Source organism: Episyrphus balteatus, chromosome 4 (assembly GCF_945859705.1).
Source record: "Episyrphus balteatus chromosome 4, idEpiBalt1.1, whole genome shotgun sequence".
Taxonomy (NCBI): domain Eukaryota; kingdom Metazoa; phylum Arthropoda; class Insecta; order Diptera; family Syrphidae; genus Episyrphus; species Episyrphus balteatus.
This window is the reverse complement of record NC_079137.1, coordinates 55,682,220-55,695,818: the sequence shown is the minus strand read 5'-3', so window position 1 is coordinate 55,695,818 and position 13,599 is coordinate 55,682,220. Positions and strand designations below refer to the sequence as shown.

Genomic DNA, 13,599 nt, shown 5'->3' with positions numbered 1-13,599 from the left:
TTTATCTTCTGAATTCGGTGGTAAAACTGATTTTTAGCACTGGTTCTAGGTCCATGTAGGTTGAATAAGCTAAATCCATCCTTGAACCAAGGTTGATTCACTGCTAATCCACCGAAATCGGCGGGTTAAATTCCTGATCCGAGGCTGAACCACGTTTGTACAACTGGACCTAAGGCAACTTAACCGAAGAAAGCTGGTATTTCGGATAAGCTTCGGTTAATGAGAATCGGACTTCGTATCTTCTTGTTGTTAGTCCACCACAATAACTCACTCGGCCATCCAAAATTTTATCAATTCAAATAGTATACCCCCCTAATAAAAATTTTGCTTCTATAATGCTTTACAGAAACAACAATTGCATCTGTAAAGCTTTATAGAACCAAAATTGTTTGTCGGGCCATTCGCATCAAGTTTCATTGACCTTGGTCACCGGGCAATTGTTAAGCAAGTTTGAACTTCTAGAAGCAATTTGTTTCTGAAGCAAGGTGAATACCAGCTCTATAAAAGCTATAACCTGTGAGATTTCAATTAACAGAAAAGCTCCTGCTCAAAATTAACACTCTAGACTTCTGTATTTTATTTCAAAAGGGTTTAAAATTATAGTGCGCATTTATCTGTGTTTTCTCATTTTATAGCAAGCAAAATGCTAAGGGCCAGTTGTAGAAACGTGTTCCAGCGTTGGGTAAGGAATCAAACTTGCAGCTTTCGGCGCATATTACCTGTGGTTAAAGTTGTACCATGGATTTGGTTAATTTAATATACGGACCTTGAACCATTTATAATATTTGTATAACTGGCCCTTAGTTTGCAAGAACATTCGATGATTTTCAATAAAAAAAAAAAATTTATAATTTTCTCATAGCCTGTTTTTACTAGAGCCCAAAAATGAGATCATAACGCAAATTATCTCGATTCGAATGTCAAATTCTATAGACAAAAAATTGAATTTGAAATCTGGGGTCGAATTACGGCACACGATTACGATCATACGTTAACGTTTTGACTATTTGTGTCTCTATTTAATTATTAGAAAACGATAGGGACACAACATAGCAACCATTCGTTAACGAACGTATGCGTAAATTCGACCCCTGAACTGACCTCATTTGCCAAATTATCTCATTTGGGCTCTAGTGAAAACAAGCTATTATTAAATAAATAAATACATTTCAAAATCAGTTTGAAAATGTTCAATTTTGTATTATTCACGTTTTAGGTTAGTGTAGTTAAGCCTTTAAAAAAAATTTACAAATTTTTATTCTGAATAAATGAATGTAGTGTAGGCAACCCTCAAGCAATTTCGAATCAACATCGAAAAAATCAAATGTCAAACTGACATTTTCGAAAGATTTTTTGACATAATTCAAATAGAATCCACTAGCATCCACAGACGACTTTTTTCAATCCTTCTTTTTTGTTTGTAAAAAAATTTCAATTCTTTCATGTTAATCAAGTAAATATTTTAATTAAATAAAAAAATCACAATGGACGACGACTTTCCTACCGCCGAATTCCAAAAGAAACTTAAAAGATCCTCCAGCGAAGAATTTGTCGATTTGAATTTTTTTGGCTCTGACAATGATAGCTCCATGACTGAAATCTATTCCCTCAAAAGACAAACATCCAACAACACAGATGCAGACCGTCAAAGTGATGAACAGGAAAATAATAAAAAACTAGCCAAAACAAAAAAAGAACTCGAAGAAGAGGAACGTGAAAAAATGCAAGTACTTGTATCCAACTTCACCGAAGATCAGTTGGACAGATATGAAATGTATCGACGAGCTGCATTTCCCAAGGCCGCTGTTAAACGTTTGATGCAAACCATTACTGGCTGTTCAGTATCACAGAATGTTGTCATTGCTATGGCGGGAATAGCTAAAGTATTTGTTGGAGAGATTGTTGAAGAGGCATTGGATGTTATGGAAGGTGCTGGAGATTCTGGAGCTTTGCAGCCGAAATATTTGAGAGAAGCTGTGAGAAGATTACGTGCCAAAGGTCGAATGCCCATTGGCAAAACATCAAAGCAATTTTTTAAACTTAATTAGATATTTTTTTTCTATTGTTTTTCTTAAGTTCTTGTAATATTTCTCGATAATATATTTAGTTTTTAAGTAAAGTAGATTTATGTTTCATTTGGGCAAGTTCTTTAAGATTTGATGGAATACTTATGTTAATCTAGATATTCTAGTAAGTCATAGTTGTAGATTCTTCTACATGGACAAAGAAATAGTACACTTTTGATTTTTCTTACAAAAATTGAATTTATTTGGGACCTATGAACTTGAATATTATAATTTTTAATTCAGGATATGAATAAGCTTATGAGGATTCATAAGAATGTTATGAATGAATGTCATTAATAACACTCTGTTACCAAATAAAAATCATGTTAATTACTTTGGAATGATCTAGCAGAGGTTGTAGGTATTACTGAGTACATCATATTTCGGCACTTGAAATTTTTAATAGACCCTCAAAATTTCAAGTTATCGTCAATAAAACATTTTTCAATGTTTTTTTTTACATTTTTTCAACGATTTTTTACTCGGTCATTTTCAGATTTTTTTTTAGAGCCCCCGGTCGAAAGTTTAGTCGGGTTGGGCTCCTAGTTTGCGCACAGGCAGGCGACTAAATAGACGGCTGGGTAAGGAATATTTTAGTTTGAAGGCAATTGTGTAGCAAAACAAACTATTTTTTTGATCAAACAAACTTTTCAAAAAGTTTGTTTGATCGAAAAAAAAAGTTTGTTTTGCTACACAAATGCCTTCAAAATAGCATCAAAATAAAAATCTGAAAAAATTAGAGGATTTTTTTTTATTATTTAGAAACAGTTTTTCCACTTAGGAACTTGATTCAAAAATAACGGAACGCCCTAATGTTTACGCAATTCATTTTCAAAGTTTAAATTTCTATTTACTTTTACTAAATAAATGACACCATTTACTGAAAAAATTTAGAGTTTAAGCTATTTGGAAAAAATTTTTCCCTTGAATGTGTAAATCCAAAATAATTCTCATTTTTTTTCGCAGTTTAATGAACTTTTCTGTTACTTTTTTTTTAACACTTGTTAATTAAATAGAAGAAATACACAGAACAAAAATTTAACGGGTAAAAAAATGGGTGCTATTTTTGTGTCCATGTCCACAAGCCAAAGAGTCAGACTTTATTGACTCGACCCCTTTATTTGGACAATAGACCCAAAGAAAAAAATTTTTTGGAAAGCATTCCACATATGTATCTGAAATTCGAATTGCATGATTTTTCTCAATAGTGTATATGGAATTTAGAATTTGTTTAGGATTCGTCTGCTTGTTACGAAATGCAACAACTTAATTCCAAGCTAATCAAAAGGAACGCATTATTCAGAGTTAGTACTTTTTCTACAAAAGGGAAAACAGATTTCAGGAGCGTTGACATAGTTCTGCTTATTGGTAAAACTAACAAATGAATAATAAGTAAGATCTTTTTGGTATAAAACTGGATTTTAAGACATTTTATTAAAGCTTCTTAACAACCAGCAACAAAAGTATGTAAAGAATCCATATTCACCTTAAGTCGACGACGAAACCAAACTGAACACAAGATAATTTTAAATGCCATTCAATCGACTTTTAAGTGAACATTCTTCTAACTTCCTTTTCATTAAATTTCCTTTTTAAAAAAAGATTTTTTATTTTTTAACACTAGAAACTAAAAATTTAAAACCACTCATCAAAGGAATGGTAAAGATATCATGCTATGCGGTACGAACTTTGTCCAGCAAAAATGGAGCTGTTAAAAAAAGATATTTAATTATTTTTAATATAAAATTGATAATCAGTTTCTTTTTTTGGAATACTAACCTACTCGAATAGCAGCGCAAAGGACACCAAATAAGAGAAAATTTGTTCGAACATTATCACGAACGCGTTTTTGCTCTTCAGCTGGATCAACTTGTGGTGGCATGCGGAACATTTTTGCAGTTGTTTAATCTAGTTTTCTGGGAAGTCTAAAGAAGTTCTTTTATAGAATTATTTTTAGTTAAAAATAATAAAAGAATTCTTATTGATTTTCAAGAAAAGAAAACTCGTGCGGAAGAAAATACTAGCACTTTTGATAGATAGCAGAAATTCTGGTTGTCAAAATGACATGAGACAAATTTTAGATATTTTGGAAGCACTTTTATTGACAGCTTATATAGACGTGTTTATTTTAATGCAAAAAAGAGGAAAAAAAAAAGAAAAATTGAGAAGAGTGATCCCGGCTTTAAAACGTTATAGAAAATGATATGCTATGTTTTTGAGACTAACGTGAATAATACAACTTATCAAAATTCCAACCCTCATAAAGGTTTGACCACACCGAAAGGGTATGCGTTAGCGGGACGAGTAATTGTATGAACAAAATTCTTAACTGTAACATCAATAGCTGCGTTCCTTTGGAAATATTTATCTACTGCTTAGTACTTAAAATTACTTTGAACTACTTTTGCTATACTGAAAAAGTAGTTCAAAGCAGCTTTAAGTACTAAGCAGAAGATAAATATTTCCAAAGGAACGCAGCTAATATTCAGTTGTGGAATTTTTTTCATACAAGCACCGGTACCGCTACCCCCCAACTAAAACTTTATAGAAGCAAAAGAAGCATGTATAAAGCGTTACAGAAGCAAAATTGTTAGTCGGACCGTTACTGGTTACGCATACCTTCCGGTGTGGTCAAGCCTTAAAATTACCCCAATAAAATTTTCTATAGCTTTTTTGAAAGGTAATAAGTAATAACACTGCAGTGGTCACACCATTGGTCATCAAAATTAATTTTTTTTTGCCACAAGCATCAAAATATAATTTTCTATAGGTTTTTGATGTGTTGCTTAACTACATTCACCACTTTTTGAAAAAGTACAAAAGTGAAAATATTTTTTTTTCTCGCAAGCGCAATTTTTTTTGTAAAAAAGAGTAAACAAAATGTTTTTTGGACAAAAAAATAAGTTTTCTGCATCATTTGTTTTTATTTCCCAGCCCGAAAAACAATACAAAAATGCGTTTGAAAATTTTCACTTTTGTACTTTTTGAGCCAAAGTAGTTATGGCTTTAAAAGCGAATCTGAAGTTAGAAAAATTTGATTGGCCTCCGTTTTTGAAATATTACCGTTATAAAATATGCTAAAAAACTCCATTTTGGCTGTTTTGAGGTTCTGTTTTTATGTGGGGTAATTTATTATATAAACAAATTTGTAACGGTGATTATAAGAACAGATATTTTTATTCAAAAAATGTTTAAATTTTCCCGATATCTCTATTACTAGTCGAGATATCTTAAGTTTCAGTTAATAATTCAGCTAAACTAAACTTCGTGCCAGTTGTACAAACGGGGATCCAGCTTTGGTTCAGGAATTTAACCCACTGATTTCGGCGGATTAGCTGCGGGTCAAGTTCGGTTCAAGCATGAATTTGGCTATTTCGACACATATGAACCTTGAACCAGTGCTAAATTTCATCCTTGCTACCGATTTCAGAAAATAAAAGTTGCTTATCCACGGATTAAATATTTGTACAACTGGCCCTTAGTCTAAAGCTTAAGTCACTGGTCACAGAATTTTTGCCACAAGAACAAAAATATACTTTTTTAGAGGATTTTGGGTTGCTGAACTCGAAAAAACAATCAGAAAAATTCTATTAGCCTCCGTTCTTGAAATATAATCGTTATAAAAAACACCTTTTTTTACGTTTTATAACGGTAATATTTCAAGAACGAAGGCTAGTAGAATTTTTCTGATTGTGGATTCAAGTTCAGCAACCCAAAAACCTCTAAAAAAGTATATTTTGGTTCTTGTGACAAAAGAAGTTTAATTTGGTTGGCCAGAGCTGTTTCTGAGTCAAAAGACCGCTACTTAAATGTTAAATATCTCGGGCAGTAAAACAGATATCGGAAATATTCAAAAATTTGTTTTTGAAGAATAAAACCAGTTCTTATAGACATCGTTAAAAACAACTATTAGTATAATGTTTTTTTTTTTAACAGATACACATATTGGAACGCGCTTGGTTCTGAAATCATTCTGTGTCCAACTTTAAAGAAAAAAATGTATTAGATCATTTCAACTGATCAAATTGTAACCGGAAATCCGCTTTTCTCCTTTTGCTGTATTTATGACGACTTCCTTTCTTCATTTAAAAAACCAAGTTCATTAAAAGTTGCATTTTCCTTACACCAATTCTGTTTAAATAAATAAAAAAGAAAACAAAAAAATGGCTAGTGTATCTCGTAAAAAACTAAGTGATCTTATTCTAGACGAACCCATCGATTTCGTTGTGACTGCATTAATTCTCTCCAAAACCGATCCAAATATATTTCAACAAAAAGAATCCACCGAACAACGTGGTGTGATTTTATTCACCATTCGAGATGGTAAAAAATCTATAACAAATTGTAAATGTTGGGCATCTAAAGAGAAAATCGAAGAATATCATCGTAAGTTTAATATAAATGATGTTATTGATATAATTTGTGCTAGAGTTGTTCCAATTCGTAATAACGAACAAGAACAACATTTCCAGCCAACCGTTACTTTGCCATTTCAATTGGTTTTAAATGAAGGCATTGGCTTCATAGAAGAACATGTTGGCGATACCAAAGAACTATTGAGTCTTTCGAGATTATCCATTCGACCATTGAGTAGTGTTTTGAATTTATCTGATATAAGTTCGACAAATGTTAATTTCAAAGGTCATTACGTTGATTTACTTGTTATTATTGCTCTAATGAAACCGGTAAAAGAGGTTAGGGCGAAGTCTGGTTATCCACTAAAGTGTTTAGAACTTGTGGTCATTGATAAGAGCCTCCCTAGCGGAATGGTTTTGACAATATGGAATAGCAGTTGGATTGAACGATCACAGAAAAATTGGAAACAAATGAAAACGATTTTGCATTTGATTGATGCTCGAGTTGGGTATCAGGAATTTCACAAGACAACTACTTTGGGTTTGAGTTCAAGAAGTTTGGTTTTTGAAAATCCTGTTGGAAAAGAAATGGAAGTATTGGCAGAGTATGCCAACAATACGCCATCTGTTGATTTGGATATTTTTGGAAGAAGTCTTCGTGATACTTTACCTGATCGTAAGTTAAAGTAAAATCTAGGAATCCAGGGAAAGTATGAATCTGTATAACGAGTGTTGGACTACATTACTAAAAGCTCAAATAACAAAGTTAAAAAGAAAAAAATTAAATACACGACTGGGTCGCACGAACTTGCTCTTAGGGTCCAAGTTGCTAGATTTTTTTTTAGTAAATTAAGTAAAATTTTGTAAAATTTGGTCCAGTTTAAACACGTTCTAGGGGTCTCTACCACAATTCAAAGTTTTGAAAAATACACCAATTTTTGTTTTTTTTACTCAGAAAATTTTAAAATTTTTAATCAGAATTAAGTAGGTACTTTATATTAAATCTTTAACTGTTTTGAAAGAAATTTTGATAAAATACAGTGGAATAAAAATGAAGTTTAAATTTGAATATTTTTGAATTTGACATTTTTTTTGTGTTATTCTGTAGAATAGCTAACTGAGTGATCTTTCTTAATTGAAAAATTCAATGATTTTATCTAATTGTTTATGAACCTAAAATCTTTATTCGACAGACAGTTTACTGACTGTTTATTAGAAGATTGAAAAATCGGGTCTTAAGCGTACTTTGTATTGTACCAAAAAAAATTTTGTTGAAATTGATCTTTTTTTTTACTTAAATCTTTAGTGAACGGTAGCGACCCCTAAATTTTAATATTAAAATCGGAACAAAATACCATATACTATGCTTTTATGGTAGAACATAATGCAGGGGTGTCCCATTAAAAAATCGAGAAAAACTTTTTTCGACCATAGAAGAAGCACCCTAATAGGTAGGTATATAAAAAAAATTAAAAAAAAAAAAAAAACACATACAAAAGTTTTAAAATAAAATTGTAATGCCGTTTTGTAGAAATCACTAATCAACATCTAAAAAAAAAAATTTAAACAAATTCAATGCCCGGTTTTCGAAAATTTGATTTTTCAAAAAAAAAAAAACAAATTTTTCTTTTTAAATCCAAAAATTAATTTTTTCAAAATTTTATTTTTGGTTTATATTAAAATTAGGTATATAAATACTTTTTACACAAAGTTATGTTGAAATCGAATTAGTTGTTTCGGAGAAAATTGGATTGTAAAAATATGGTTCTATGGCAGGTACCGTTAATTATAATTATCGATATAAAATTTTCCACGAAAAGATAGACCTTGCCTAAAAAATTATATTTGAATTTTTTTTTAACAAAATCGTTGGGCCCGTTTTTTATAAATTTAACTTTTCCGAAATTTTTATATGACAGGTACCGTTATTTTTGGTCCAAAATATTAATTTCAAACACTCCTTTGGAGAGTCTCCTAGCAATGCTACATACCAAAAGTTTGATGTCGATCGGTCCATCCGTTTAGGCTGTAGCTCCTTATCTATACAGACAGACGGACGAAGAAAAAATAACAAAAATAATACAAAATTATTAAAATTATTTTTATTTTAAGTGGAGTGATTGAATATAATTCAATATAAGTTCAAGTGACCTCAACTCCGGGACTCACTTTTTTTTTGTATTCTCTATCATCGTAATGTCATCCCGACTAAAAATTTTGCTTCTGTTAAACTTTATACATGCTTCTTTCGCTTCTATGTATAAAGCTTTATAGAAGCAAAATTGTTAGTTGGGATGTCTGATTGTTATCTCAACTTTTTTTTTGTATGAATGCATTACTTGATATATAGTACCTATATCGCTCTCGATTATAACAATTTTTAACTACAATTTCCTGAAAAATTAATACCCCTGATGAGTTATTCCAATCGGAATTGCTGTCTCATTTTAGACTTTGTTCAAACTTTGTGAGGATGCTTTCTAGGTGATTTAATTTTAAAGTGATGATGAATTCGAAATTTTGAAAAATTTCATCTTTATTATATTTATAGTTTTTCTTCTGAAAAAATTTCAATTTAATGGGGACTTTTCACGAGTCGATTTTTGCCGAGCGGCGAAGCTTTTCGACTCGTGTGAATGTAAGTCGCACGTGACTAAAGTTACAATCCCCATAGAAAAATCCTAGTCGACCAACATATCGTGGGGCTAAAATCGACTCGTGAAAAGTCGGCATAATATATCTTTTTGTTTAAAACGACATTTTAAAGCTAATAAATAATAGTTTTTGAGTAAACATTTATCCCTGAATTAAAAACAAGTTTTGAAAATCTGGTAATTTTGCTGATTTTTTGTGGTTTTTGACCAAATATTATATCTACATATTTTCTAATAAAATAAATTTTAAATCAAAGCGATGGATGTAACTCCTTATGCAAAAATTTTAGGCTCAAGTTCTTGAGTTAAAAAAAAATAACACATTTTTAATTTTTATGCTATGATTTCTTACGGTTTGACGAAAGATAGAAATATGAAATTTACAGTGTATTTAGTTCGTACTCTTAGCTATATATTCTAAATTTTTTTTTTGTTATTTAAGTATCTCTTAGGTCTACAGCTTGTTTTAAAAAACAACTAAACACCAAAAACTTTTAAAACGCGCAATAAGTATCTAGTGTTTGATGAATTCTGAATAGCGCAAAATTTTTAACGATTTAGAAAATTGCTAAATCCTTTTTAGTAATTTACTTAGTCAAAGTAGACTGATTTTTAGCTAAGTAAATTACTAATTTTACTAAATCGTTTAAAATTTTGCTACAATATTTTTACAATCTGCAGTGGAAAATGCTTTTTATGAGCTTTTCTTATTAAAAAATCGGTTTCAAAAAACAATTTAGAAACCGAGACGATTTGTGTTTAAACAAATTTCTTCACATACATTAACCTAAAAAATAGTAAACAAAATGTTTTTTTTTTAACTTTCTAACGCTAATATTTCAAAATCGGGTGCTGATTGGATTTTTCTGACTTCGAATTCAAGTTTAAGTGTAAAAAAAAAAAAAAATAGGATCGGACAAAAACCTTTCATATACTATTGAAAACACATTTCCAAAGTTTATATAAAGATTCATTGACTTTCCCTTAATTCCGAGGTATAAATCTTACGGCACTCCACTAAAAGTATTGATCTCACTTTCTAACAACAATAATTTTGTATTCTTTTTCTCTTTCACTTAAGCGAGTTCTATAAAAACTCCAATGACTGTCAGACAAATTTATGATCATGCAGAGGCTTCAACAAAGGAAGAATCAGATGAATTTACAGCTGTGCTTCTAGCGACCGTTACAAAGCTTGATTTAGACGGTTACACGTCAGTTATTGCTAAAAAATGGTAAGTTACTTAATTTAAATTTTTTTCAAAGAGATTAGGAAAACTTTGGTTTTAGTCAATCCTGCGGTCATCGAATGCTTCGTGACCAATACATTTGCGACAACGAACAATGCCAGATGAGTTTTTCCTTCAACTATAGCGGTGATAAGTTTACCCGCTTCATCGATATAAATATTCATTTCAGTGACCATACTGGAACCTTGGTTGAAAGTCGCATCACTGGAGCAATTGCAGATCAAATTTTTAAAACAACAACAGACGAGTTCGTACGAAGCAATGACAAACAAAAAGAAACTTTAAAATGGAAGTTTCTCTTGGAGAGATTCGAAGTGAAATTGTTAGTTAAAAAACCTACTCCAGTTCGTCAAAATTTGTATGTTCAAGTGATTGATATGCAAAAGTTAAGTTTGAAAGAATTTTCAGAAAGAATTGCAGTTTATTAATATTTTATTGAAATAAATTAATAAATTAATCAATTGATTTATCACGACTTATATCAGACTTTCCTTCATCGACGACAGAGTTCGATGAGGATTTAAGTTCATAGTAATTTGCTTCACCCTCAAATGGACTTGGCTCAGTAATGAATTCCCTTTCTTTCCATTTCTCTTGAATTTGATTAATAGTTTGAAAGAATGCATTTCGAATTTCGGTAAATTCTGGATCTATATCTTTTTCTATCTCTTCTTCACCTTCAAGTTCTTCCAATTCAGGTTCTTTTATAGCTTCTTCTGCACCTTCTTCTAGAATTCCTCGTAAATCTTCCTCTTTGTCTTTTATTTCTTCCTTATCTTCGACAGTAGTATGAGCCCTTAGCTTGATTTCTTCAACTCTATCTTGAAGGAGCTTACTCCGATTAGACTCTCGTTCAAAAAGCTAATAAGATTTTTTTATTAAATTATTCTTATATTTAGTTCCCATTCAAAATTCTACAAAATTTTCCTGAAACAGGAATTAACTTCCATGCAAAATTCTCTCCAAAATTAAGACTAGTTTAGATTTTGGAGAGATTTTTGTATGGGGGTTAAAATTCAGGGCGATCTGTTTATAGTAAACTTTGTTAAATGGTCTCACCGATGCTAATAATGCTTTTTCCTTGGGTCCACTGTACTGTAGACTTTTATCCAATTCCAGCATAAAAAAGTCTCCATTAGCCAAAGAAACAGCTGCCAACTCTCCATCTTTTCTAAATCGTATTGATGTAATTGGATGCTTGAAATTCAAACTAAAAACCGGTTTTCTTTGATTTAGTAAAAGATCCCAAAAATCTACATTCCCATCCACATCACCAGTAGCAAATACAGAACATCGAGAAGTACTCCAACTGCCACATAATAGCTCAGTATCTTTTTTCACCAACAAAGTTGTAGGAAAATCTTTATTTTCTTCAGACCATACCTTTGCACACCAGTCTCCAACTATTAGGAAATTTTTCACAAAAAATGGATTCCTTTCGATAGTACGAATTGGACCAGAGAAAAGTTTATAATTCAAAATGAGAGTCTCAGTTGGAGTGACACCCTTTCGATTGCACACATAAACATGTCCCATATCATCACCAACTATGTATCTTATCGGGATGGTATATTCAAATTCTAGTACAGTACAGCCATGTGATCGGGTTCGAAGTTGTTTGTCGGTTCTCTCTGGATCGAGTAGGAATTGCATATACCAATTTTTTAAATTTCTTCCATCCCAATAGTGAATTGATCCATCCAATGATCCAGTATAGAATTCTGTGTTTGATTTGGAATGAACCCAACAAATGGCTGAGACTGCCTCTCGGTGAGCTGCTTCTAAAGGACATAATCCAATACATTGACCACCTGTTCGAACATCCCATATACCAACTTTTCCATTAGTAAATCCACCAGCTATAAGACATTCATCTCTGGGACAGAAACAAGCTTTTCTTGTCCAAGTTGGACCGGTAAATGTTGAAACTACTTTCAATGGGTTCTCAATGTCCCAGATGTAGAAGTCGTTTGGTTCATCATTAATTGGATAATAGTCAGTGTTTGTATGAACTGATAGAATTTGTTTGAGATTTCCTGGACACCAGTCAAGTTGAGCTATTGGTCTGGGAGGAGTAAATAGATCGTGGTAGACATTGATTGGTCTCGAAGTGAAAGACGATCTTATTTCCATGTTTTCTATCTCATAAAAATAATCTTCGTAAATGTTAACTGCACAGTTTTGCAAAATGTTTTCGGTAGTTGGCTTTAAAATCAAAAATTTATAGGTACAAAAGTTTATGTTTATAAAAATTATGCTGTACCTTGCTCAGATCTATAACCTGTGTCCCCCAAGCATCTTCTCGTTCAATTTTTTTCCGATGACGAAGAGTTTGTTCTTCATCGAGAATATTTACATCTTTTGGCCAACCACCTTCTAAATGTGCAATACCATGGGTGGCAAGAGTTACATTCTCGGTCAAGGCTGTGCTCAAGCCTTTGGGGGTACTCAATTGAGTCCCACGATCTATGGGGTTTCGAAGAATATAGTTTTTGCGTAGATCAGAACGTTGTGGAATGCTAAGAAGAAGCTCATTTCGATCAGAGAATGTACATTGGCGACCAAAATGTCGACGCTCCTTTGAATATCCATATTGATTGAAATTCATTTTCATAGAAAATAATGATTCAAATTATGACTTTTTTTTTTTTAATCTAATTAACAGACTGAAAATTCTGAGAGTCAAAGAATAGAAAAGTTGATTAAATCAAAATAATAAAAGTTGCTAAATTTTTGAACAAACACTTTGCTATAACGACATTTTAAAGTGCTTTTTTTCAATTTTTTCTACATTTGTATATTTTTCTATTTTGATATCATCTTGAAAAAATATGTTGATTAGCAGTTCTTGCTTATTATTATGAAGGCCGTCTTAAACAACCAATTTTTTTTATTTCATAAAGTATTTCTTTTTTTTGCAAAAAAAAAAAAATAAGAATAAATTGTTTTTATATTTTGTGCATTCTTTTGGGATTCTTTATCGGGTGATAAGTATTTAAGGCCCAACTATGAAAAGTATATCAGCTCGCATGAGTCAAAATCGACCGATAGTGCTAATAACCTATTATCATAATGAACACACACAGTTTTCTGTCACAATTCACATTTATTCCAAACAAAATCAATTTAAATTAGGTACACAAAAATATTTTTTTTAATAGTTTTTTTTTTATCCACATGGAGTGCATGGAATCTGCTTAACAAGTGTTGAACGAACTACGCATATGCTCATTATAGCCAGCTTTATAGGATTGTGTGTTAAACCATAGAGCTG

The 13,599-nt window shown here is 31.5% G+C and overlaps 4 protein-coding genes across 4 annotated transcripts; 2 read left to right on the top strand and 2 right to left on the bottom strand.

Moving 5' to 3' along the window:
• The first annotated feature begins 1,375 nt into the window (after positions 1 to 1,375).
• Positions 1,376 to 2,122, top strand: LOC129918522 (transcription initiation factor TFIID subunit 11). The gene has a single exon (XM_055999116.1). It carries the CDS (start codon positions 1,485 to 1,487, stop codon positions 2,046 to 2,048), a length of 564 nt encoding a protein of 187 aa, XP_055855091.1. The 5' UTR covers positions 1,376 to 1,484; the 3' UTR covers positions 2,049 to 2,122.
• A 1,344-nt stretch (positions 2,123 to 3,466) lies between these two features.
• On the bottom strand, positions 3,467 to 4,125 carry LOC129918865 (uncharacterized). Its single transcript, XM_055999609.1, has 2 exons — positions 3,846 to 4,125; positions 3,467 to 3,774 (listed from the first exon to the last, which is right to left on the bottom strand). The coding sequence occupies exons 1-2, from the start codon at positions 3,955 to 3,957 to the stop codon at positions 3,740 to 3,742; spliced, it is 147 nt and encodes a 48-aa protein (XP_055855584.1). The 5' UTR covers positions 3,958 to 4,125; the 3' UTR covers positions 3,467 to 3,739.
• A 2,049-nt stretch (positions 4,126 to 6,174) lies between these two features.
• On the top strand, positions 6,175 to 10,795 carry LOC129918591 (protein hold'em). The gene is made up of 3 exons (XM_055999210.1): positions 6,175 to 7,097; positions 10,157 to 10,310; positions 10,366 to 10,795. The coding sequence occupies exons 1-3, from the start codon at positions 6,230 to 6,232 to the stop codon at positions 10,751 to 10,753; spliced, it is 1,410 nt and encodes a 469-aa protein (XP_055855185.1). The 5' UTR covers positions 6,175 to 6,229; the 3' UTR covers positions 10,754 to 10,795.
• On the bottom strand, positions 10,740 to 13,019 carry LOC129918590 (dynein intermediate chain 3, ciliary). The gene is made up of 3 exons (XM_055999209.1): positions 12,589 to 13,019; positions 11,385 to 12,530; positions 10,740 to 11,186 (listed from the first exon to the last, which is right to left on the bottom strand). Exons 1-3 carry the CDS (start codon positions 12,937 to 12,939, stop codon positions 10,779 to 10,781), a joined length of 1,905 nt encoding a protein of 634 aa, XP_055855184.1. The 5' UTR covers positions 12,940 to 13,019; the 3' UTR covers positions 10,740 to 10,778.
• Between the last annotated feature and the right edge of the window lie 580 nt (positions 13,020 to 13,599).

Bases quoted from the DNA above. Each gene is read 5' to 3' on its own strand.
- LOC129918522 (XM_055999116.1), top strand. From the start codon at position 1,485: ATGGACGACGACTTTCCTACCGCCGAATTCCAAAAGAAACTTAAAAGA.
- LOC129918865 (XM_055999609.1), bottom strand. From the start codon at position 3,957: ATGTTCCGCATGCCACCACAAGTTGATCCAGCTGAAGAGCAAAAACGC. The intron at 3,775-3,845 runs GTTAGTATTCCA...TTTTTTTAACAG, and splicing joins TTGCGCTGCTATTCGAGTAG to CTCCATTTTTGCTGGACAAA.
- LOC129918591 (XM_055999210.1), top strand. From the start codon at position 6,230: ATGGCTAGTGTATCTCGTAAAAAACTAAGTGATCTTATTCTAGACGAA. The intron at 7,098-10,156 runs GTAAGTTAAAGT...CTTTCACTTAAG, and splicing joins TCGTGATACTTTACCTGATC to CGAGTTCTATAAAAACTCCA. The intron at 10,311-10,365 runs GTAAGTTACTTA...CTTTGGTTTTAG, and splicing joins TCAGTTATTGCTAAAAAATG to TCAATCCTGCGGTCATCGAA.
- LOC129918590 (XM_055999209.1), bottom strand. From the start codon at position 12,939: ATGAAAATGAATTTCAATCAATATGGATATTCAAAGGAGCGTCGACAT. The intron at 12,531-12,588 runs GTACAGCATAAT...TTGATTTTAAAG, and splicing joins AGGTTATAGATCTGAGCAAG to CCAACTACCGAAAACATTTT. The intron at 11,187-11,384 runs GTGAGACCATTT...AAATCTTATTAG, and splicing joins AAAAAGCATTATTAGCATCG to CTTTTTGAACGAGAGTCTAA.